Below are 25,445 nucleotides of genomic sequence, written 5' to 3'. Positions count from 1 at the left end.
GTTCTTGAATTCCTGGGCTCCAGGGTTCCTCCCACCTCGACCTCCCAAATTGCAAGGATTACAGACATGCACCACTGCTTAAACTTGTATTCCTTTATGCTTTTTTTCATTTGCAATATTGACTATAATCAGGAAAAAAAATAAATATCCTTTAGGAAGAAGAAAAATGGGCCGGGCGCGGTGGCTCAAACCTGTAATCCCAGCACTTTGGGAAGCCGAGATGGGCGGATCACGAGGTCAGGAGATCAAGACCATCCTGACTAACACGGTGAAACCCCGTCTCTACTAAAAAATACAAAAAAAAAACTAGCCGGGCGAGGTGGCGGGCACCTGTAGTCCCAGCTACTCGGGAGGCTGAGGCAGGAGAATGGCGTAAACCTGGAAGGCGGAGCTTGCAGTGAGCTGAGATCCGGCCACTGCACTCCAGCCTGGGCAACAGAGCAAGACTCCGTCTCAAAAAAAAAAAAAAAAAGAAGAAGAAAAAGGTATATCTCACTCTAAGGACAGCAGAGAACGTGTTAACTCAGAGAAAATGATAATAAAAATGATACCCCCTCTATAGCAACATAAAGAGCAGTTTCCAGAAGCAAAAGATGTGGTGAAATGCAATGTTTGCTCTGGTTGGTTGCAAGATCCAGGCAGGTGTGGAGCATGGCCGGCTGCTCAGATCTCTGTTCCCTTGTTTCCTTTACATCCCTGCCCACCTCCCTCTGCAGATCTTGTTCACAGAGGCCACTCCCAGGCCAACTGCGAGAGAGATTATGGCTGCAGGCCTCATGCTCCTTTGTTTTGGAAGAAACTGTTGAGGAGTTAGTATTTACGGAGCAGCTAATATGTTCCTGTCACTATCGTAACTCATAATAATTATCGTTAAGTAATACATGAAAAGTTTTACATTTAAAGCATTCCAATATTTTCAAAGTAAAGGGAGCAAAAGGCCAAGAGTCCTTTCACTCACTAGCCTCTGATCTTCAGATTAGCATGCATCTTTTGAGAGTTTTTCAGGCATTTACATAAACAGTTATGCAGAAATGTATAGCTTTGCTTTTGTTTTTCAATTGAATCTTTAGTATAGTTCTGCAACATGCTTTTTGATCACTTAGAGTGTCTCCATTATCTAGGTTCATGACAATAAATCAACTCTTTTTACCTGCTGCATTGAATTCCTTCTGAGGGATGAGCCATCATTCCTCTAAGCAGTCTCCTGTTGGGTGGCTGGTTCAGTTGGTTACCACTTTTATACTTTAAAAATAGTGCTGCAGTGTCATTCTCACAGAGGCTTCTCTCTGCACCCATGCAAGTACTTTGCTGGACTAGACATCAGGAAGTGGAATTGCTGGGCCAATTGTGCACATTCTAAGTTTCACACTTCATGATATTGTATGAGTAAATAAAGTTCCAATGGTTTTGTCCCATGTCTGAGACCAAATAGCTTGTGAATCTTAGAGCCTTTACGTATTGCTTATCCTCTTTGTGTCCCTAAACCTTATATCGTGGGCCTGGCCCCTTGTGGGTGCTCAGTAAATATTTGTTGAATGACTTTATGAAGGTAAGAAAGAAAAGATAAGTAAGGCCTGGTCTTATTAGCAGCTGTCTGATCACTAGCCTTGGATTAAATGTGGTGGGTTCAGCCCCTGACAGACTTCAGGTCCCCCACCAGGCAGTCTTCCTGAATCCCACCAGGAGTCCACTGGTCCATGACTTGACCATGGTGATGGCCAAGAGTTGGGGCTTTGAGGAGTCCACAGTGTTGGACACCCACAGTAGTGGACCCTGGTAGAACCAGGGAGCCCAACGAAGAGGGTCCTGCATGAATCAGAGGGGATTGTGGTAGGTTGGACTTGGCAGGGGAAGTTTGGGGAAGTCATAGGATTCTGAATATTGTCAAACAGTAGAGTGAGGATTTTATGATCGAATAACTGATGTGCATTTCACATAGACATGTTTTTGCAGGTGGTTTTCAATGTTGGGACTCAAACGTAAAGACACTAAAGGACAGAAATCTTTGGCAGAGGTAAGATCTTCTTCGGTCACCATACTTGAGTTAACTGTAGGGAAGTGGAGGTTTCCATCTGGAATTCTATAGCTTCTTCCAGGTCATAGAGTCTACCCCCCACCTTCTGGTGTCTCCAGATATGAAGCATGAATGAAAATGGGAAATTTCCTGGCCTTCCTTCTTCTCAGCTTTCATGTCTGCGTCCTTTTGCTTCAGCTGCTCATGCCTCACTCAGGTAGGGAATGATTCCACACTTGTTTCTGAAGCAGACAATTACCTGATTATGTCCTCATAGGACTTTTGACTCCTTCCCATACCTGAAGTCCATCCTGACCTGAGGGTTCACGTGTCACTAAGAGACAAATGGTGCTTCTGTTAAGATTGGTTTCCCCCTCTAGATTCTTTTTTTTTTTTTTTTTTTTGAGATAGAGTCTCACTCTGTCACCCAGTCTGGAGTGCAGTGGCGCGATCTCAGCTCACTGCAAGCGCCGCCTCTCGGGTTCGCGCCATTTTCCTGCCTCAGCCTTCTGAGTAGCTGGGACTGCAGGTGTCAGCCAACGCACCCGGCTAAATCTTTTTTTTTTTTTTTTTTTGAGATGGAGTCTTGCTCTGTCACCCAGGCTGGAGTGCAGTGGCCGGATCTCAGCTCACTGCAAGCTCCTCCTCTCGGGTTCACGCCATTCTCCTGCCTCAGCCTCCCAAGTAGCTGGGACTACAGGCACCCGCCACCTCGCCTGGCTAGTTTTTTGTATTTTTTTAGTAGGACGGGGTTTCACCGTGTTAGCCAGGATGGTCTCGATCTCCTGACCTCGTGATCCACCCATCTTGGCCTCCCAAAGTGCTGGGATTACAGGCTTGAGCCACAGCGCCCAGCCTCTTTTTTTTTATTTTTTAGTGGAGGTGGGGTTTCACCACGGTCTCCTGACTTTGTGATCAGCCCTCCTCGGCCTCCCAAAGTGCTGGGATTATAGGCATGAGCCACCACGCCCAGCCTCCCCCTAGATTCTTGGTATCTCGCCTTCCCTGTCTGAGAAGCACCCTTCCTCTCCTGACCCCAACTCCAATACCCTCTGACAGATCCTCCCCCTTGTGCCAACAGCTCAGTTTGCTGTGGTTGGACCGCCTGGGCCCATCCTGGCCATGGTAGGTGAAGATGCTGATCTGCCCTGTCACCTATTCCCAACCATGAGCGCAGAGACCATGGAGCTGAGGTGGGTGAGTTCCAACCTAAGGCAGGTGGTGAACGTGTATGCAGATGGAAAGGAAGTGGAAGACAGGCAGAGTGCAGCGTATCGAGGGAGAACTTCGATTCTACGGGATGGCATCACTGCAGGGAAGGCTGCTCTCCGAATACACAACGTCACAGCCTCTGACAGTGGAAAGTACTTGTGTTATTTCCAAGATGGCGACTTCTATGAAAAAGCCCTGGTGGAGCTGAAGGTTGCAGGTGAGCCTCCAGGTTTTGTTCTGAGAACACTTCTCTGTAGGATCTAGAGCAGATGCAGAGTCCCTCTTGCAAAAGCACTGCAGACACCCCTGGCTGCTCACTAGCAATTGCCTGCACTGCCTTCCAACTTAGCTTGTCTGAGGCCTTTAAGAAAGACACAGGTTTTCCTTTAGGAAGAATTCCTGCTGTGCCCTACATGCTCAAGTAATGAAATCCCTTCTGCTGGCCACCAGAGAAATAAGCGAAGTGAGGGAGGAGGGATAGGAAGCATAAGAAATCATCTCTTCAGTGAGAGGCACACAGTCATTCGTGTATAGTTGTGTACCAGGTGGCTTCTGTGGCCCCACTAGGTACATGCTATTGTGGGCCCTAGAAGACTGGGCTTTTGGGACTGTATCTGCTGCCAATGTTCTCGAGCCAATGACCCTAGAATATACCTGTAGTCATGGGAGCTGTGTTTCTTACTTGTTGCATTGAGGAAGAACACACATCATGGGGAGCTGTGGCGGAGTCTCAGTGAGAAGCTGTTAGAGCCGACTTAGTATGTAATTTGGGCTTGTGTTAGGGGATTTGGGAGGAGGGTTTATAGACTTCAGCCTCTGCTCTGGATGAGATGTTGTCAGGAAGGTGTGCACAGGTTGATTCTATGAGTGAGAACCTTAATCTTATCTAGGAAGAAGGAGACTAGGGTGAGACTGAAGCTGTAATTGATGAAGGGACAGCAATCCTTGATTGTCGATGGGGGATGTTTGGTCATTGCTGTGGTTTGCACAGTGTTCATGTTTTTCTCTATGCTCACACAGGATGTGGGGTGGTCTTGTTTTTCCCATGATCCATCATAGTCACAAAGTGCCATCATCTGATGCTGGTGTTCTGTGAAATCCCTTTTGTTCAACAGGAGGACACTGAATCCTGTTGTTGCTTCCAGATGAGGGGGCTGCCCTTTTCTTTCTCAGTGCAATCCTTTTCCCTGTGGCTTCTGTTTAAGGGTTTGGTCAGTAGGGATCTGTAGCAGATGCAGAAGGGAGGGAGAGAAAATAGAGGTCTGGGTGCTTATTCCCTGGCTTCCTTCCTGCAAGGTACCCTCGGCCTGACTGCATTGCCTTGCTGAAGGTCACTGTCCCTCTCAAGAAAGTCCTCAATGCATAAATATCTTCTTTTATGTCTTCAAAACAGCTCCCTCTCCTTCTCCCTCTGGTAACTGGAGTGGGTGGGAATAGCCCCACTGTCACTGACCCTGGGATACTGCACTCATTCATGTAGCTTTCTCCTCACCAGGACCACACTTTTGTAAGCAGCTCTGAAATGAAATTCTTCTTGAATTACGGAATGTGAGCGTGCCCTGATTCCTTTTGAGACCCTCCATGACATAGGAGCTCTCAAGAATTTAGGTTGATTCATCCTTCCACAGCACTGGGTTCTGATCTTCACATTGACGTGAAGGGTTATGAGGATGGAGGGATCCATCTGGAGTGCAGGTCCACTGGCTGGTACCCCCAACCCCAAATACGGTGGAGCAACGACAAGGGAGAGAACATCCCGGCTGTGGAAGCACCTGTGTTTGTAGATGGAGTGGGCCTGTATGCAGTAGCAGCATCCGTGATCCTGAGAGGCAGCTCTGGGGAGGGTGTTTCCTGTACCATCAGAAGTTCCCTCCTCGGTCTGGAAAAGACAACCAGCATTTCCATCGCAGGTCAGTACCTGCTTGCCTCAGATTTTCTGAACTGAGCTGTGGCAGTTGAATGAAGGGGGAGGTGTTAGTGTCTGCAGTCAACCTGGGTCTCTGCACTGAATATAAGGCCCAAAGCACGGACTTGGAGACTCCTCCTTGCACCAGGGGAGCTTCTCTCCTCCATAAAGCTGTTCATGACACAAACATTTACTGAACATTTTCTGTCTGCCAGAAAATGTGACAGGCAATGGGAATTGGGGAATAATTGTTAAGATAAGCTGCTTATGTAAAGTCAAATGACAGAAAGGGAAAACATGTATGTATGTGTGTGTGTATATATATATGTGTGTGTGTGTGTATATATATATTTACAAACCCATATCATAGAGAAAGAGCTAATCTCCTTGAGACAGAAGATTTTAAAAACTGAGTAAAACATTTTAACAAAGGTCATACATTGTTTAATTTACAGAAAAGGAAATAACCCACCAATGAGTGCTCATTCTCACTCATTAGAGAAACATACTGAATCATTTTTCACTTATGGTATTGGCAAAAATCAAAACAAACATCTGTTGGTTGATAACACATGGTTATGGCAGGAATGTAGGAAGACTGTGACTCCTAGGCATATGCAGGGATGACTTGTATTTTTGGTGTGCATTAGCACAACCTCTATTGGGGACTACATAACAATATCCAAACTACATCTTTAGTAATCCAAAATTCTGCTTCTGGGAATTGATTTGGTAGATAAACTTGCATTTGTGTGAGATGATCCAGGTAAAAAGTTATTTTTTATAGCACTGATTATAACTGCACAAGGTTGGAAACTATGCAGATGTTCACTGCATGCAATGGATACCACTCAAGTGTGAAAGAAAAAAGAGAGAATTCTCTCTATACTGAAGAAGAAAAACCTCCAAGATTAACTTTGCACAGAAAGAGCAAAATGCAGAGTGGTGTGTACGGAATGCTATCTTCAGTGCAAATGAGAGGAAAAACAAGCATATATTTTTATTCACAATTTTAAGTTAACAAGCAGTGTCATAACACCCACTAGGTGTCAGGCACTTTATAAGTTTTAATTTAATCCTTCTCACTTCAGGAGAAGGGCAGTAGGAACAGAGAGGTTAAGTAATTAGTCTAAAGTCACACCGCAAGTCACCTAAAGGAGCCAGCATTGACATCCAGGGCCTCCAGCTCCAAAGTTCCTGTTCTTAAGCATCATATTAAGTAGACTAATTTGAAGTCAAAAAAGGGAGGGTGGGAGGGAGGACTGGGTGGATGGGAGACTTGTGTGACTTTTTATACATGTATTTGTGAACCATGTGCATGTGTTACCTATTAAAAAGTTGAATTAGAAAAAAAGTGTATGATATTCTCTAGTCACTCACTTTCCACATGAGAGGCAGACATCTCAAGAGAAGGAATAGTAGCAGCCTCTAGTGGAGGTTTATCAAAGTCTTACTCACTGTCCTCTGAGATTTTAGGATGAGAAAGATTATTTAACCTTGTGAGATAGATTCCGTGCCCCGTGACCTGGGGTGAGCAGCTAACACCTGGGGTGCTGCAGTCTGGGGAGACTGAGTGCACCGGCCCCCATGGCCCACAGCACTTCCCTTCACAGGCCCGTTCTTCAGGAGGGCCCAGAGCTGGATCGCTGCCCTGGCAGGGACCCTGCCTGTCTTGCTGCTGCTTCTTGGGGGAGCTGGTTACTTCCTGTGGCGACAGCAGGAGGAAAAAAAGACTCTGTTCAGAAAGAAAAAGAGAGAGCAAGAGTTGAGAGAACTGGCATGGAGCACAGTGAAGCAAGAAAAAAGCACAAGAGGTAGCTGACCCCGGAGTTTACCTGAGCCCCTGGCTTACAGGCCAAAGCCCAAAGACCTCATACCCATCCCCACCCCAGAACTGGGTTGTTTTTAAGGTTTATTTTTTAGAGAACTCCCTCACCTGTAACAGTTCATTATTTTTTCTGCTTATTTTCCAGAGAAGCTCCTGGAGGAAATCAGTAAGTTTCCATTCCCCCAGAGACCCAGGCATGTCTTCCTGTCCCTGCTTTATGAGCCTTGATGCATCTTCCCTGTTCCTTCCATTGCAGGGTGGAGAAGTATGCAGTACACAGTTTGTAAGTGACTGACATTTTCTCTGAATTTGAATCTTTAACTGTCTGTGCTTGAATAGTTTCCACTCTTAACTTTTTCCCCAAGGTTAGGAAGTGGTCTTAGATCTCTTTGACTAAGGAAAGAAAATAAATGTGCCAATTCCTAGTCATTGCCAAAAAAAAAAAAAAAGAAAGAAAAGAAAAAAGAAAAAGAATGTGACTCATTGGAATAACACCCAGGAGAAGTGTTTCTTTTTCGCTTTCTTTCTCTCTCTCAGCTACTCTCCAAGAAAAGATGCCTTCAATTTCTCTCTACCAGGGGCCACAGACTCTATAGCCCTGCAAAGCACTGAGGAATATCCAGGGGCACACTTGTAAAGGAAGGGGGAAGAGGTGGATGAAGTTCACTCTCTGTGGTAGGAACTTCACTCTTCATTTTACATAATCTATAGGCTCCAGAGAAGACAAAGAAGAACAAAAGATAACAAAGAACAAGAAAATCAGAAAAGAGAGAGGGAGAAAACTGTGTCTAATAAACAAGAGTGGCTTGAATGGTTTCTCAGTTGGTACCAATTTATTCTAACTGGCTTCAAAAACTAGTTTCTGAAATTGCTCATTAAATTTCCCAAATTCTTTTCAGGGTAAGGTAGGAAATTACAAATTTAAATAGAAGGATCTTGCATACACACACACACACACACACACACACATATATATATATGCATATAGACATGGTGACACCTCTGCCTAGGTATAGCAGTATAGATACATTCCAAATATATCAGCTGAACACCATCAGGAAGGAACTCTCACAGTGTCTGCCATGTTACTAGTATTCGACTGATGTTCCTGGATTTGATATTAAGAACGACACCATAGAAAGAATTGAACCTGCAGAGGAGGAAGATACAGGTGGTTAAAAAAAAAAAAAAAAAAAAGAAAGAAAGAAAAAAGAAAAGAAAAAGATTAAATTAATGTAAAGTCAAGGGAATAGGGCCAAATCAAACATGGCAAGTTAAGGTGACATCTCTACCTTTCTTTCATTGTAGTGGGAGAGAGACCTTCAGCCTATAATGGTGAGTGAGCCTGATGCTCTCTGAGTTTGCTGGGACACGTGCCATGAACATTTCAACCTTTTCTCTGCTGTGACCCACTGATGTTCTCATTTGCATGAATCAGATTTAACCAAAAGACTCAATTTCTCTATGGTGAGGGGTTGATTTCTGCTTTTCTGGAGAATTTGAGAGACTCCTGACCCTACACACCCCCTTGCAAAGCCTGGCCATGCAGCCTGTACCCTTCATGACAGAGGGAACAGAGCCCACCATTTTTTAGAAAGTGCCACCTCTGATCCATCAGAGTTGTCGAGAAGGAAGGCTGGACTCTGGAAGAGATTCACAAGAAAAGGAGAGAAAACATGTAGTGAGGAGAGAATGCAGTGGGGAAAGTACAAGAATACTGACCTTTTCCTTATCTGTGTCTCCTTCCTTTCAGAATGGAAAAAGGCCCTCTTCAAGCCAGGTGAGTAAATCACTGTATGTTCCCTGGACCAACAACCTGAGGGACTATATTCCTTTTCCTGTTTGCTTCTCCAACTGTTGTGATTTGGGGAAGAAAAGCTCCCATGACTAGGAATTTGGGGTAGGCAACAATAAATTCCAATCTGAAGAGTGGACCCATCTCTAAGACCCTTCCCACTGAGAGCCCAGGGAACCAGGGTGATTAGATCTCTTGGGATTCCTCAGACCTTCCTGGGAAGGAAGACACAGAAAGGGTGGAGCTGAGGGGAAGGAGGCACACACTGAGTGATACTGCAGGGAGAGTGAGGATGGAAATGCCAAGGAGAGGAGGCAATGGCTTCCCAAAGAACTTAGTCCTTCCCAGACTTCTCATGCCACCTACTGCCAGTGCCTCCTCAAAAAACGTAATGCTTCTGAGCTTTGGCCTCCATATTTTTAAGTGATGATTTCAAACTGTGTTTGTGGGGGTTGAGGTGAAGACTGAAGGAATAATACATATCCATTGGTCAAAAACCTAGTAAGAAGGAGATGATGAATTCAAACTGGGTGGCTGAAGGTTTGCGGAAAGGAGGGTTAAGGGAAAGCAACAAAGAAAAGTGCAGTGCCCCCATGGTTCCCAACAGTGGGGAGCTGTCTCCACCCCTAGCCTGGGAGGGGTAGGGAGGGGAGGCAGTTACGGGAACCCAGAGAAAGAGGTAGCTCAAAGACAGGGCTTCCTGAGAAGAGTCGTCAGGCCTTGTTAGAGCCACACCAGCTGCTGCAGGCAGAGAGGAAGCAGGAAAATAAACGGTGTGTCTCTCATTTCTTTCTCCTTCCAATCTTCTATCAGGGCCTCCCATTGGCCAAACCCAACAGCAAACCAGAGGACAAGGGAGCCCAGTGACACTGTCCTTAGAGGGCAGATTCCTGGGGCCCAAAAGAGTGTGGAGAAAGTTAAAGGGTGGAGAGTGAATCTAGGTCATATAAGGCCCCACATAGAGCCCAGCACAGAGACAGCCTTGCAGCTATTAGAACATCAGGAACTTCCTTCGTGCCCTGCCGTGGGCTGAATAAATAACATGATTCCCCTATACTATGCTAGAGATTCATATTTTTATCCCCATTTTCAGGTGAGGGAATGCTTTAGACGAGGCTCCACCTTGTTAAATAAATTGGATGTGTGGGAAAATAGACTGCAGAAAAGGGGTACACATTTAGCTCATGAGTGGTCAAATGAAAGTTGAAAATTGACCTCTGATCATAAAGCATTAGTGGGCAGAGTCAATGTGGGGAGGAAAACAAGAAAAACATAGAAAGAGGATGCTTGCTGCTTCCTGAGGCAGCATCAGGGTGTTGGGTTAGGCAGATGCTGAGGCAACTCTCATTTCACCCTCCTCTTCCCCTCTGGACACAAGATACCTGGGGCTTTCTCTCCTGGCATCAATGAGAGAGTCACATTTAGGGAAGGCTAGGGATGCCGGGCTCTGGACTCAGGTCTCCTCAGCACAGCCCAGGCCTTGCATGCTGAGGCTCTGAAATCCAGGAAAAATGGTTGACCCCATGGACACTTCCTCAAACTCTCTACAGCGGATGTGATTCTGGATCCCAAAACAGCAAACCCCATCCTCCTTGTTTCTGAGGACCAGAGGAGTGTGCAGCGTGCCAAGGAGCCCCAGGATCTGCCAGACAACCCTGAGAGATTTGATTGGCATTATTGTGTTCTCGGCTGTGAGAGCTTCATGTCAGGGAGACATTACTGGGAGGTGGAGGTAGGGGACAGGAAAGAGTGGCATATAGGGGTGTGTAGTAAGAATGTGCAGAGAAAAGGTTGGGTCAAAATGACACCTGAGAACGGATTCTGGACTATGGGACTGACTGATGGGAAAAAGTATCGGACTCTAACTGAGCCCAGAACCAACCTGGAACTTCCTGAATCCCCTAGGAAAGTGGGGGTCTTCCTGGACTATGAGACTGGAGATATCTCATTCTACAATGCTGTGAATGGATCCCATATTCATACTTTCCTGGACGTCTCCTTCTCTGAGCCTCTATATCCTGTTTTCAGAATTTTGACTTTGGAGCCCACTGCCCTGACCATTTGTCCAGCGCCAAAAGAAGAAGAGAGTTCCTCCATTCTGACCGAGTGGTGATCATTAGGTGTCTCCCTAGAGATACCAGTGACCCTGGGCTTAGCTAGGGAAAGTGGGGAGCCTCAGGCTGAAGTAACTTGTCTCTGCTTCTCCCTGCCCAGCTTAGAGCTGAGGGCCTCCCCCTCTACAGCAACCAATCACAACCATAAAGCTACAGGCACACACTGAAGCACTTTACTGATACTCATTCAATTATTCATATGCCAGTTGTTTGAGTTTAGTACCACCTTATTGTCCTCTTAGACAGATAAGGAAACTGGGGTGCAGAAAAGTGAATTAACTTTACAAAGTAGACATGACTACTTAATAACAGAGCTGGGATCTAAACAGCAGTAACTAACATTAATGGAGAACTTAAAAATGTTCTGAGTGCTGTGTTATGAGCTTTGGTGGATGTCACTCCTTTAATCCTCACAACAGCCTGTCAAGTAGTCTCATTTTGCAAGTATGGAAGCTGAGGCAGGGCAACATTAAGTAACTTACATAACTCATGCAGTAATTTGTGCAGCTGGGAGATGGTCAGCTTCAGTCCCTGGCCATTTGCCCATTCTTTTCCACCGGATTCTTCGCTGATAGGAAGAACCCACCTGTAGCCCTGAGGTTCTTTTCCCAGGACAGCTCCAGGGTAAGGATCATTGTAGGTGGTTGTGGAGTTGACACTCCTGTTGACTCCTTCCCAGCTAATTATCAGAGCCTTAGACCCAGCACTCCTTGGATTAGCTCTGCAGAGTGTCTTGGTTGAGAGAATAACCTCATAGTACTCACATGACATGTGACTTGGAATGAGACTAGAGGCCCCTCGCAATAAATAATGGGGCACAGATGTGTGCCCACCCAAAAATGTGATAAGTGATATCGCAGCCAGAACCAGCCTTCTTACAGTCAAGGTTTCCAGACAGAAAAAATACCCTAAAGACTCTCTGTGATATAGGAAATTTGGATGAAGGAAGCTAGAAGAATTACAGGGATGGTTTTAATCCCACTATGGACTCAGTCTTCTGGAAATAGGTCTGTCCACCCCTGGTCATTGGTGGATGTTAAACCCATATTCCTTTCAACTGATGCCTGCTAGGGAAAACTACTCCTCATTATCATCACTATTATTGCTCACCACTGTATCCCCTCTACTTGGCAAGTGGTTGTCAAGTTCTAGTCATTTAATAAAGTGTTAATAATGCTTACTCCTCAACTTGGCTTTTTCTAGACTGTGGAGTCTACTCAGCAAAGAGGAGTAGTCTGCACACCCACTGTACTCACCACAGTCTCAGTTTACCTCACTACAGCATTTTCACAAAACCCTTATTGGGTGCATTTTCTATTGCTGCCATCTGAATTATCAGAAATTTATAAACATTCTTTTTTTGTTTTGTTTTGTTTTGTTTTGTTTTGTTTTGTTTTTGAGACTGGATCATACCACTCCCAGGCTGGAGTACAATCTCAGCTCACTGCAACCTCCGCCTCCCAGGTTCAAGCTATTCTCCTGCCTTAGCCTCCCGAGTAGCTGGGATTACAGGTGTGTGCCACCACGCCTGGCTAATTTTTTGTATTTTTAGTACAGATGGGGTTTCACCATGTTGTCCAAGATGGTCTTGATCTCCTGATCTCGTGGTCCACCCACCTCGGCCTCCCAAAGTGCTGGGATTACAGGCATGAGCCACCGCGCCTGGCCTCAGAAATTCATAAACTTAAAGCAAAACAAATGTATTATCTCACTGTTCTGTAGGTGAGAAGTCCCACAGGAATCTCACCAGGCTAGAATCAAGGTGTCTGCAGGCTGGATTCTTTTCTGGAGTCTCTAAGGAAGAAACTGTTTCCTTGCTTATTCAGATTGTTGACAGAATCAGTTCCTTTCATTTATAGGACTGAGGTCCCAGTTGTTTCCCGGTTTTTAGCTAAGGGCTGTACCCACTTCTAGAGGCTGCCACACTCTGGCTCCTAGCTCGCTTCCTGTATCTTCAAAGCAGCAACAGTGCGTTGAGGCTCATCTCCTAGGTCTTTTTCTCATTGTATCTCTCTGATTCTTTCACCTTCTCCTTTTTTTTTTCACTTCTTTACTTTTTTTTTTTTCCTCTTCTTTGACAAGGACTCACTCTGTCACCCAGGCTGAAGTAGAGTGGCATGATCTCAGCTCACCACATATTTTGTCACCTGGGCTCAAGTAATACCCCCACCTTAGCTTCCCAAGTAGCTGGGACCACAGGCCCATATCACCATGCCGGAGTATTTTCCTGTAGAGACAGGGTCTCGCCAAGTTGCCCAGGCTGGTCTCAAACTCCTGAGCTCAAGCAATCTACCCACCTTGGTCTCCCAAAGTGCTGGGTTTGTAGGCGTGAACCACTGCGCTCAGTCTGCCTTTTACTTTTAAAGACTCCTATGATTAAACTGAGATCACCCAGACAATTTAGAATAATCTTTCTATTTTAAGGTCCATAATCTTAATTCTGTGTAAAATTCATTTTACTGTGTTATACATTCTTTTCATAACTTTCATAGTGGATATAGCTCCAAGGGTGGGTGGGGGCAGCACTATTCAGCTCACCACACTGATTTGGGAAGAGATCCCAGGAAACACAAGTGCAGAAATAAATTGAGAAATGGAAGAAAGCCACTTACATGAGAAATGGGATCAAGGGTTCACTCATGAGTCAGTTACCATGTGGATAACTTGGCTCAATCCCTTTTAGGACTCCGTAAGAAACCATGTTAAATGTGTGATATAGCTCAGAATCTTCCTAAGGACTACAGGGCCTGAGACTTTATCTCCACTTCCCATCCTCCTTTGCTTGAATTGGTTGAAGGTTGGCCTGGGAGTGTTAATTCTAATGCACTTTAAGATTGAGTTATATAACTGCAGAAAAGCAACTATCATGGGTGTGATAAAGCTCACAGGCAAAGGAGAAGGGAAATACTCACTGGAGGTGGGGAGGTTGTCATCTTTGCAGAAAACTGTGCCTCAGCTATTGGCAAACTGTGATAGGCCAAGAGAATATGGGATGGGACATCAACAGTGCCTGTTCTAAGGGCTCTGCCTCTGAGAATATAGTGAACACCTTTCAAGGTCTCTCTACCCTCCCTGTACCATATTTAGCATTAGTGACCTCTTCTCTTCCAATACATGTCCATATCACGTGGCCCTGCAGCCTCACCACATGGACTGGGTCTGGGATGGACATCCGACCCAGGCTAGGCCAGAGAACCAAGTTACATGTGACCAGTTACACCTTTAGTAGATGTGCATGGGAGCTGTGGGAAGAACTGTTTCTTTCATGGTGTGGACTGAAAAATGGTGGATTGCAGAGAGAACACCAAAGCCGATGAGCAGAGAGAAGGCTACAAGATGGAAAGAGTTTAGGCAAATTTCTCCTGTTTGGTTCTTTTAGAAGCCCAGTATCATTTCTTGTCTTTGAAAAAATTTGTTCTTTTGAGGCAAGGTAAATGTACTCATTAATATTGCTGTAGTCCTAATATTCAGAAGCTTATACAACTATTATAATATGTTCAGTGATTCTGTGGGTCAGGAATCTAGAATTTGAACAGGGCAGAGTAGGAATGGATTTTCTGTGTGCCAAGATGTCTAGGCCTCCCCTGGGAGTACTCCATAGCTGGAGATGACACACCCATATTACCTTCAAAGACGGTAGTTTATTGCAAAGCAAAAGGGAATCAGTGTTCACCTTGTGTCTTGGTTCTTCCAGGGTTGGCCAGTCCATAAAGAACCTTGCTAAAGTGACCCTTCCTGTCTCTATCCCTCCCACTACAGAGCATGATTGGGTTAGGTTGTTACTATCTAACCGGGCACACCCCAGTAGAACTTGATTTCTTTCTAAGCTACCCCATCTTCAACTGATCCTCTTTCTTGTCAGAACACACATGTTTCCCTCTGGCTCAGATCAACTTTGGCAGAGGCTGAGGCCTGGCTTAGCTGGATGCTTCTGGCAAAAGACCTACTTCAAAGCCCTGGGCCTTATTTCTTCAGGTAAAAAATGTAAAGTCAGATCTCATCCTGGCTGACCATGCTCTTAGACCCTTGCATCCTTCTCTTCTGCCTCTTCTCAACAGCTGCCCAGTCCTGTTTGGAATGTTCTAATACTGATGTCTTTACCCACATGAGTCACTCAACCCAGAATCTTATTTGAATTATAATCCAGAAGCATCAGGTGATGTGTGAGACTACTGTATGAGAAAGAGAAAGTTTAAGGGTCAGTCCAATGGATAAAACAGTTCTCCGAGCTTTCTTTAGCTTATTCTCATCAAAGAGCTTTCTCTGCAGAAGGAACCTACTGGTTCCTCCTTCCCAGTCCTAGAAATCCTGACCTAGAGTGGCTTAATCCTGCTAGCACCTCTCTGTCACACTCTGGTGCCAAATGACTCCAGGAACTGGGCCATGATGTGGTGGGAATGACCTTACACTGCACATGTCACTCATGCATTGAACAACAGCTGAAAGCAGAGCTTAGAGCTTAGAGCTGGGCCCTGTAAGGTGAGAGGAATCACATCCTGCAGAAGTCTATCCTGAGAAGCAGGTACACCCATCACAGCAAAGAGACAGTTCATACCTGAGTAACAATAATACAAGACATGACATGGGAACGTAGCAGGAAGAGCCGCAGACAAAACCCCTCAGACACCAAGTTAAAGAAGGAAGGGGTTTATTCGGCCAGGAGCATTGGCAGGACTCCTGTCCCAAGAGCTGAGCTCCCCGCATGAACATTTCCTGTCCCTTTTAAGGGCTCACAACTCTAAGGGGGTCCGTGTGAGAGGGTTGTGATCAATTGAGCAAGCAGCAGGTACGTAACTGGGGGCTGCATGCACTGGTAATCAGAACGGAACAGAACAGGACAGGGATTTTCACAGTGCTTTTCTATACAATGTCTGTAATCTATAGATAACCATAACCAGTTAGGTCAGGGTTGATCTCTAACTACCAGGCCTAGGGCTCAGTGCTGGGCTGTCTGCCTGTGGATTTCATTTCTGCCTTTTAGTTTTTACTTCTTTCTTTGGAGGCAGAAATTGGGCATAAGACAATATGAGGGGTGTTCTACTCCCTTATTCCCCTCCTTTGAGACTCTCTCTCATTTTATTAGTGGGAGTTCTCACCTTTATCTTCACTACGTATGTCTTTCTGCATGACAGATCAATAGTGATTCATGTAGTACACTTGTGCTGAAGCATTCTGGTGAACTAGAGTAGCGATGAAACCTTTTACCATTTGAATGAGTGCAGGTAGTAAACAAGGGATCAGTAAGGAGGTTCCTATTACTACTATAATTTTTATGATAAGAGTTTTAAATCCTCTTAGTGCTGGGAACCTTTTTTTTTTTTTTTTATGCTTTAAGTTCTAGGGTACATGTGCACAACATCCAGGTTTGTTACATATGTATATATGTGCCATGTTAGTGTGCTGCATCCATTAACTCATAATTTACATTAGGTATATCTCCTAATGCTATCCCTCTCCCGTCCCCCCAACCCCACGACAGGCCCCGGTGTGTGATGTTCCCCTTCCTCTGTCCAAGTGTTTTCATTGTTCAATTCCCACCTATGAATGAGAACATGCAGTGTTTGTTTTTTTGTCTTTGCGATATTTTGCTGAGAATAATGGTTTCCAGCTTCATCCATGTCCCTACAAAGAGCATGAACTCATCCATTTTTATGGCTGCATAGTATTCCATGGTGTATATGTGCCACATTTTCTTAATCCAGTCTATCATTGATGGACATTTGGGTTGGTTCCAAGTCTTTGCTATTGTGAATAGTGCCACAATAAACATACATGTACATGTGTCTTTATAGCAGCATGATTTATAATCCTTTGGATATATACCCAGTAATGGGATGGCTGTGTCAAATGGTATTTCTAGATCCTTGAGGAATCGCCATACTGTTTTCCACAATTGTTGAACTAGTTTACAGTCCCACCAACAGTGTAAAAGTGTTTCTATTTCTCCATATCCTCTCCAGCACCTGTTGTTTCCTGACTTTTTAATGATCGCCATTTTAACTGGTGTGAGATAGTATCTCATTGTGGTTTTGATTCGCATTTCTCTGATGGCCAGTGATGATGAGCATTTTTTCATGTGTCTGTTGGCTGCATAAATGTCTTCTTTTGAGAAGTGTCTGTTTATATCCTTTGCCCACTTTTTGATGGGGTTGTTTGATTTTTTTCTTGTTAAGTTTGTTTGAGTCCTTTGTAGATTCTGGATATTAGCCCTTTGTCAGATGAGTAGATTGCAAAAATTTTCTCTCATTCTGTAGGTTGCCTGTTCACTCTGATGGTAGTTTCTTTTACTGCGCAGAGGCTCTTTAGTTTAATTAGATCCCATTTGTCAATTTTGGCTTTTGTTGCCATTGCTTTTGGTGTTTTAGACATGAAGTCCTTTCCTATGCCTATGTCCTGAATGGTATCGCCTAGGTTTTCTTCTAGGGTTTTTACGGTTTTAGGTTTAACATTTAAGTCTTTAATCCATCTTGAATTAATTTTTGGACAAAGTGTAAGGAAGGGGTCCAGTTTCAGCTTTCTACATATGACTAGCCAGTTTTCCCAGCACCATTTATTAAATAGGGAATCCTTTCCCTATTTCTTCTTTTTGTCATGTTTGTCAAAGATCAGATGGTTGTACATGCGTGGTATTATTTCTGAGGGCTCTGTTCTGTTCCATTGGTCTATATCTCTGTTTTGGTACCAGTACCATGCTGTTTTGCTTAAAGTAGCCTTGTAGTATAGTTTGAAGTCAGGTAGCGTGATGCCTCCAGCTTTGTTCTTTTGGCTTAGGATTGTCTTGGCAATATGGGCTCTTTTTTGCTTCCATATGAACTTTAAAGTAGTTTTTTCCAATTCTGTGAAGAAAGTCATTGGTAGCTTGTTGGGGATGGCATTGAATCTATAAATTACCTTGGACAGTATGGCCATTTTCACGATATCGATTCCTTCTATCCATGAGCATGGAATGTTCTTCCATTTGTTTGTGTCCTCTTTTATTTCACTGAGCAGTGGTTTGTAGTTATCCTTGAAGAGGTCCATCACATCCCTTGTAAGTTGGATTCCTGGGTATTTTGTTCTCTTTGAAGCAATTGTGAATGGGAGTTCACTCATGATTTGGCTCTCTGTCTGTTATTGGGTTATAAGAATGCTCATGACTTTTGCACATTGATTTTGTATCCTGAGACTTTGCTGAAGTCGCTTATCAGCTTAAGGAGATTTTGGGCTGAGACGATGGGGTTTTCTAAATATATAGTCATGTCATCTGCAAACAGGAACAATTTGACTTCCTCTTTTCCTTTGAGTACCCTTTATTTCTCTCTACTCCCTGGTTGCCCTGGCCAGAACTTCCAACACTATGTTGAGTAGGAGTGGTGAGAGAGGGCATCCCTGTCTTGTGCCAGTTTTCAAAGGGAATGCTTCCAGGTTTTGCCCATTCAGTATGATATTGGCTGTGGGTTTGTCATACATAGTTCTTATTATTTTGAGATACGTCCCATCAATACTGAGTTTATGGAGAGTTTTTAGCATGGAGGACTGTTGAATTTTATCAAAGGCCTTTTCTGCATCTATTGAGATAATCATGTGGTTTTTGTCTTTGGTTCTGTTTATATGATGGATTACATTTATTGATTTGCGTATGTTGAACCAGCCTTGCATCCCAGGGATGAAGCCCGCTTGATCATGGTGGATAAGCTTTTTGATGTGCTGCTGGATTTGGTTTGCCAGTATTTTATTGAGGATTTTTGCATCAATGCTCATCAGGGATATTGGTCTAAAATTCTCTTTTTATGTTGTGTCTCTGCCAGGCTTTGGTATCAGGATGATGCTGGCCTCATAAAATGAGTTAGGGAGGATTCCCTCTTTTTCTATTGATTGGAATAGTTTCAGAAGGAATGGTACCAGCTCTTCCTTGTACCTCTGGTAGAATTCGGCTGTGAATCTGTCTGGTCCTGGACTTTTTTTGGTTGGTAGGCTATTAATTATTGCCTCAATTTCAGAGCCTGTTATTGGTCTATTCAGGGATTCAACTTCTTCCTGTTTTAGTCTTGGGAGAGTGTATGTGTCCAGGAATTTATCCATTTCTTCTAGATTTTCTAGTTTATTTGGGTAGAGGTGTTTATAGTGTTCTCTGATGGTAGTTTATATTTCTGTGGGGTCGGTGGTGCAATCCCCTTTATCATTTTTTATCGCATCTATTTGATTCTTCTCTCTTTTCTTCTTTATTAGTCTTGCTAGTGGTCTGTCAATTTTGTTGATCGTTTCAAAAAACCAGCTCCTGGATTCATGGATTTTTTGACAGGTTTTTTGTGTCTCTATCTCCTTCAGTTCTGCTCTGATCTTAGTTATTTCTTGCCTTCTGCTGACTTTTGAATGTGTTTACTCTTGCTTCTCTAGCTCTTTTAATTGTGATGTTACTGTGTCAATTTTAGATCTTTCCTGCTTTCTCTTGTGGGCATTTAGTGCTATAAATGTCCCTCTACACACTGCTTTAGATGTGTCCCAGAGATTCTGGTATGTTGTGTCTTTGTTCTCATTGGTTTAAAAGAACATCTTTATTTCTGCCTTCGTTTCATTATGTACCCAGTAGTCATTCAGGAGCAAGTTTTTCAGTTTCCATGTAGTTGAGCGGTTTTGAGTGAGTTTCTTAATCCTGAATTCTAGTTTGATTGCACTGTGGTCTGAGAGACCGTTTGTTATAATTTCTGTTCTTTTACATTTGCTAAGGAGTGCTTCACTTCCAACTTTGTGGTCAATTTTGGAGTAAGTGCAATGTGGTGCTGAGAAGAATGTATATTTTGTTGATTTGGGGTGGAGAGTTCTGTAGATGTCCATTAGGTCCACTTGGTGCAGAGCTGAATTCAATTCCTGGATATTCTTTTTAACTTTCCGTCTCGTTGATATGTCTAATGTTGATAGTGGGGTGTTAAAGTCTCCCATTATTGTTGTGTGGGAGTCTAAGTCTCTTTGTAGGTCTCTAAGGAATTGCTTTATGAATCTGGGTGCTCCTGTATTGGGTGCATATATATTTCAGATAGTTAGCTCTTCTTGTTGAATTGATCCTTTACCATTATGTAATGGTCTTCTTTGTCTCTTTTGATCTTTGTTGGTTTAAAGTCTGTTTTATCAGAGACTAGGATTGCAACCCCTGCCTTTTTTTGTTTTCCATTTGCTTGGTAGATCTTCCTCCATTCCTTTATTTTGAGCCTATGTGTGTCTCTGCACATGAGATGGGTCTCCTGAATACATCACCCTAATGGGTCTTGACTCTTTATCCAATTTGCCAGTCTGTGTCTTTTAATTGCAGCATTTGGCCCATTTACATTTAAGGTTAATATTGTTATGCATAAATTTGATCCTGTCATTATGATGTTAGCTGGTTATTTTGCTCGTTAGTTGATGCAGTTTCTTCCTATCATCGATGATCTTTACAATTTGTCATGTTTTTGCAGTGGCTGGTACCACTTGTTCCTTTCCATGTTTAGTGCTTCCTTCAGGAGCTCTTGTAGGGCAGGCCTGGTGGTGACGAAATCTCTCAGCATTTGCTTGTCTGTGAAGGATTTTATTTCTCCTTCACTTATGAAGCTTAGTTTGGCTGAATATGAAATTTTGGGTTAAAATTCTTTTCTTTAAGAATGTTGAATATTGGCCCCCACTCTCTTCTGGCTTGTAGAGTTTCTGCCAAAAGATCCACTGTTAGTCTGATGGGCTTCCCTTTGTGGGTAACCCGACCCTTCTCTCTGGCTGCCCTTAACATTTTTTCCTTCATTTCAACTTTGATGAATCTGACAATTATGTGTCTTGGAGTTGTTCTTCTTGAGGAGTATCTTTGTGGCATTCTCTGTATTTCCTGAATTTGAGTGTTGACCTGCCTTGATATGTTGGGGATGTTCTCCTGGATAATATCCTGCAGAGTGTTTTCCAACTTGGTTCCATTCTCCCCATCACTTTCAGGTACACCAATCAGATGTAAATTTGGTATTTTCACATAGTCCCATATTTCTTGGAGGTTTTGTTCGTTTCTTTTTACTCTTTTTTCTCTAAACTTCTCTTCTCACTTCATTTCATTCATTTGATCTTCAATCACTGATACCCTTTCTTCCAGTTGATTAAATCAGCTACTGAAGCTTGTGCATTTGTCACATAGTTCTCATGCCATGGTTGTCAGCTCCATCTACACTAGTTATTCTAGTTATCCATTTGTCTAATCTTTTTTCAAGATTTTTAGCTTCTTTGCGATGGGTTTGAGCTTCCTCCTTTAGTGCAGAGAAGTTTGATCGTCTAAAGCCTTCTTCTCTCAACTCGTCAAAGTCATTCTCCGTCCAGCTTTGTTCTGTTGCTGGCGAGGAGTTGTGTTCCTTTGGAGGGGGAGAGGTGCTCTGATTTTTAGAATTTTCAGCTTTTCTGCTCTGTTTTTTCCCCATCTTTGTGGTTTTATCTACCTTTGGTCTTTGATGATGGTGACGTGCAGATGGGGTTTTTGTGTGGATGTCCTTTCTGTTTATTAGTTTTCCTTCTAACAGTCAGGACCCTCAGCTGCAGTCTGTTGGAGTTTGCTGGAGGTCTACTCCAGACTCTGTTTGCCTGGGTATCACCAGCGGAGGCTGCAGAACAGCGAATATTGCTGAACAGCAAATGTTGCTGCCTGATTGTTCCTCTGGAAGCTTCGTCTCAGAGGGGTACCCATCCATGTGGGGTGTCAGTCTGCCCCTACTGGTGGGTGCCTCCCAGTTAGGCTACTTGGGGGTCAGGGAACCACTTGAGGAGGCAGTCTGTCCGTTCTCAGATCTCACACTACATGCTGGGAGAACCACTACTCTCTTCAAAGCTGTCAGGTAGAGACATTTAAGTCTGCAGAGGTTTCTGCTGCCTTTTGTTCGGCTATGCCCTGCCCCCAGAGGTGGAGTCTACAGAGGCAGGCAGGACTCCTTGAGCTGCGGTAGGCTCCACCCAGTTCGAGTTTCCCGGCTGCTTTGTTTACTTACTCAAGCCTCAGCAATGGCGGGCCCCCCTCCCCAGCCTCACCGCCACCTTGCAGTTCAATCTCAGACTGTTGTGCTAGCAGTGAGTGAGGCTCCATGGGCATGGGACCCTCCGAGCCAGGTGCAGGATATAATCTCCTGATGTGCCATTTGCTAAGACCATTGGAAAAGTGCAGTATTAGGGTGGGAGTGACCCAATTTTCCAGGTGCCGTCTGTCACAGCTTCCCTTGGCTAGGAAAGGGAATTCCCTGACCCCCTGTGCTTCCTGGGTGAGGTGATGCCTCGCCCTGCTTTGGCTCATGCTCAGTGGGCTGCACCCACTGTCCTGCACCCACTGTCTGACAAGCCCCAGTGAGATGAACCCGGTACCTCAGTTGGAAATGCAGAAATCACTCATCTTCTGTGTCGTTCATGCTGAGAGCTGTAGACTGGAGCTGTTCCTATTCGGCCATCTTTGAACCATCAATCGGGAACCATTTTCAAACATAGCTTCAGGGTCAAATCTGTGCCATGCTTGTACAGGTACATGTGCCAGTTTCATCATGTCTTTACTATATCTTTGACTACTTGCCCGTGATCATCTACATACAGGCAGCAATTGTTAAGATTAAATTTTCCACAGACTTCTCCTTCAGCTGCTAGCAAGTAGTCGAGAGTTAATCTATTTTGATAGATAGCATTTCTCATCTGAGTTTCTTGCCGGGCCAGAACAGTCAAGGCTTTATCAGTTTTATTAGTGATGATCTCCAAGACAGCTTGCAACAGACCCCCATTTACATGATTCTGTTGAGCACGTAAATTGGGGGCTGGTATCCCCATGAGCCATCTCATCCAGAGTATTGTATAATTTTTTCAGGAGGCCGTGCATCATCTTTTCAATTACCTATGGCTATGTTTCGCTTGTCATGGGAAGCATAGACAAGGAAGCCCAAGAGTTCACCTGTTTTTATGGGCAGTAGGAAGAAAGATGGTTTAATAGTGCCAATAACACAACTACCTGTCCACTGATCAGGCAGCTTAGTGTAGGCTCTATGTCCACATATCCAGTATAGCCCAGTGGGGGCCGTCTAGTCCCGGTGGGATTCTGGGTGGGCCTTAACGGTCTGCAACTTTGGACATTTACTGAGTGGATTTTTCTCTATGTGGTTTGAACTCCACCAGGTAACTGTTTTTGTGGTACCGTTACACAGTTTTTGTCCCAGGCAACTAAGTCGTCCTACAGGATGAATGAATTCTTTCCCTTTTCTAGCTATGCAATATTGTCCAATAATTGAGACTTTTAGAACCAAGAAATGATCAGGGTGATTCTTTTGGGCTGGGAATTCATCAGGAACTGGGTCTGTAGACACTAATTCTCGGGCTTTCTATGGCCATTGATTTCCCATTTAAGTTCATCCACAAACATAACATGAAGTGACATTTAGAGACTGGGTTACATGCTCGGCTAATTGCAAAAACAAATTTCTGGTTTTTCCTGGAGTCTCTGGTACTGGCACATTTAGTTCATCATAGAAAGTCCAAAATACTGGTTCTGGAGAGAGTTTACGAACCTCCTCTTTTACTAAGATATTTACTCTAGGATCTAGTCCTTTTCCATCGATGCCCAGAGATACATGTTCTCCTTTTTTCCACCTTGGGGTTAAGGGATTTGTAATTACTAATTTCAAGGGGTTGCAGCTTCCACTTGTACAGGAGGGGCTGCCTTCTCCTTTTTGGAGCTAAACAGGATATTTTTCATCCTTTTTCTAAGTAGCCTAGAAGACACAAGACAGTAATTACACACATTTGCACATAAGCCTAATTCATGGCAGATATACTTATTTCCTGCCGTATAACTTTTTGTTTCTCAATTTAAAGAACCGCCTCCTATTCCATGCCGATTGCTATTGATAGTGGCACAAGCATTAAATTTTAGGGTTATATGCTTGGGGACTCCTCTTTCTTCTGTCCTAGCTATTACTTTACTTTTATCACCTAGAAAAGGACTAGTCTTTAATTTTATTTTAAAAACTGTGATCATGGGAGGCTTAAAATGGGTCATAACACACATCAGGTTGGTTATTTCCTGGGCTACATACCTTGGATAGAATAGCATTATACAAACAAGTTTCTTTTAGAGTCCCAGTATGCTTATAATAACCATAAAATAATAGGACTGTAGCAATCTTTTGTCCTGCCTCAGTGACTTGATGCATATACTGGGAACAGTCCTCAGTCTGAGGAAGATCAGTTGAAGTCCTTACTGTACAAGTACAAATTTTAAGAAAAATGAATCCCGCAATGAGTTTCCTCATGCTTCGGCCTTGCGTAGACCAGTCAGTTTCTGGGTGTGACTGGAGCAGGGCTTGTTGTCTTTTTCAGAGTCGCTTTGCAGGGGTTGGCGAAGCTGCTCCCATCCACGTATGGCTCCCAGTCTACTGATGTTTAAGGATGGTCTTGGAGGTAGGGCCCACTAGAATAAACTGAGTCCAATACCTCTACATAGTTATGTTAACTAGGCTCTCTGATACCGGGAGCAAGGTGGCAGAGTTTAGGGTGTTGCAAACTTCAATGGTTATGTGGGGATTTTCACAGAGCAAGCTTTGGTATCTAGTTAGTCTAGCATTCATTAGCTAATGATGTCCTTTGGTATTTATTAAAGTCACCACAGCATGGGGGGACTTTATGTCTAGGTTTTGCCTAAGAGTTAGCTTATCTGCTTCTTGTGTTAACAGGGCCATTGCTGCCAGGGCCCTTAGATATGGGGGCCAGCCCTTGGAAACCCTGTCTAGTTGTTTTGAGAGATAAGCCACTGGCCTTGGCCAGGGCCCCACAGTCTGAGTTAAAACTCCAACTGTCATTTTTTCTCTTTCTGACACATAGAGTGTAAAATGTTTTGTCAGGTCAGGTAGCCCCAGGGCTGGGGCCGATCTGAGTTTTTCTTTTAACTCATGAAAAACTCATTGCTGTTGGTTGTAATAGATGTAGTTTATCCAATCTACATTTTTATTAACTGTCATCTACTAAAATATTGACTTAAATCCTGTAGCTATTTGATTTCAAGCTTCAAAATTATCTGATATTCCTTGCAGGGTTCCAATTGCATCTAAATAGATGTGAGAGTCAAAAGACCCATAAGGGGCTTCTCTTGCTTTACGATGTCTTATTTTTCCTCCCTCTGGTTGATGAAATGCCAGGGTGAAAGGGATAGCCAAAAGGACTAAAGCACAAGTGCCACTCCAGTTATTTGGCTGAGTGCCCAGTAAAGGTCCACCACGATACCACCACACATCCACTCGGGGATGAGAAAGGGCTGACTGATTGATAAGCTCTTGAAAATTCTTAAGCTCATTGCATCCCTTCAGGTCTCCAGGGAATGCTAAGTTTCCTTCTTCTCGTGAGAGACACGAAGTGAACTTAGTGTTGGGAGATGGAAGCTGGATGGCCCTCAGGGGCTGACCCACAGGGTGCCGGACTTCGGGATATAGAAGTGAGAGCTTGGCATGACTTACTACTCCAGGCTGTAGATTCCTGGAAAAGAACTACCATACAACCTATGCCTGGTCGACTGGAGGACCACCTTAGTGGAAGGGGTGAATCTGGGCCTCTGGCCTGCCATGTGCAGAAGCATAACA

The 25,445-nt window shown here is 44.0% G+C and overlaps 1 protein-coding gene across 28 annotated transcripts in view; it reads left to right on the top strand.

Annotated features, from left to right (window-relative positions):
- Positions 1–25,445, top strand: part of LOC700227 (butyrophilin subfamily 3 member A1) — a 46,492-nt gene that overhangs the window by 2,084 nt on the left and 18,963 nt on the right. For 2 of the 28 annotated variants that reach the window (XR_013416787.1, XR_013416786.1), the window contains exons 2-12: positions 1,954–2,014; positions 2,097–2,231; positions 3,096–3,443; positions 4,855–5,136; positions 6,746–6,946; positions 7,106–7,126; positions 7,217–7,243; positions 7,539–7,635; positions 8,269–8,295; positions 8,714–8,740; positions 10,306–12,049. Coding sequence is in view for 21 of the 28 variants with exons in the window: in XM_078000845.1 (XP_077856971.1) it covers positions 2,147–2,231; positions 3,096–3,443; positions 4,855–5,136; positions 6,746–6,946; positions 7,106–7,126; positions 7,217–7,243; positions 8,269–8,295; positions 8,714–8,740; positions 10,306–10,868 (1,581 nt within the window). In the remaining 7 variants the exon portion in view is untranslated. Of the gene's footprint in view, positions 1–1,953; positions 2,015–2,086; positions 2,232–3,095; positions 3,444–4,854; positions 5,137–6,745; positions 6,947–7,105; positions 7,127–7,216; positions 7,244–7,538; positions 7,769–8,268; positions 8,296–8,713; positions 8,741–10,305; positions 12,050–12,270; positions 12,382–24,192; positions 24,274–25,445 lie in introns of those variants that run through there. The other 26 variants (XR_013416782.1, XM_078000856.1, XM_078000845.1 and 23 more) reach the window with 18 other exon arrangements.

The sequence above is a fragment of the Macaca mulatta genome, chromosome 4 (genome assembly GCF_049350105.2).
Source record: "Macaca mulatta isolate MMU2019108-1 chromosome 4, T2T-MMU8v2.0, whole genome shotgun sequence".
In the NCBI taxonomy this organism is placed as follows: Eukaryota; Metazoa; Chordata; class Mammalia; order Primates; family Cercopithecidae; genus Macaca; species Macaca mulatta.
This window is presented reverse-complemented; position numbering and strand designations above follow the sequence as displayed.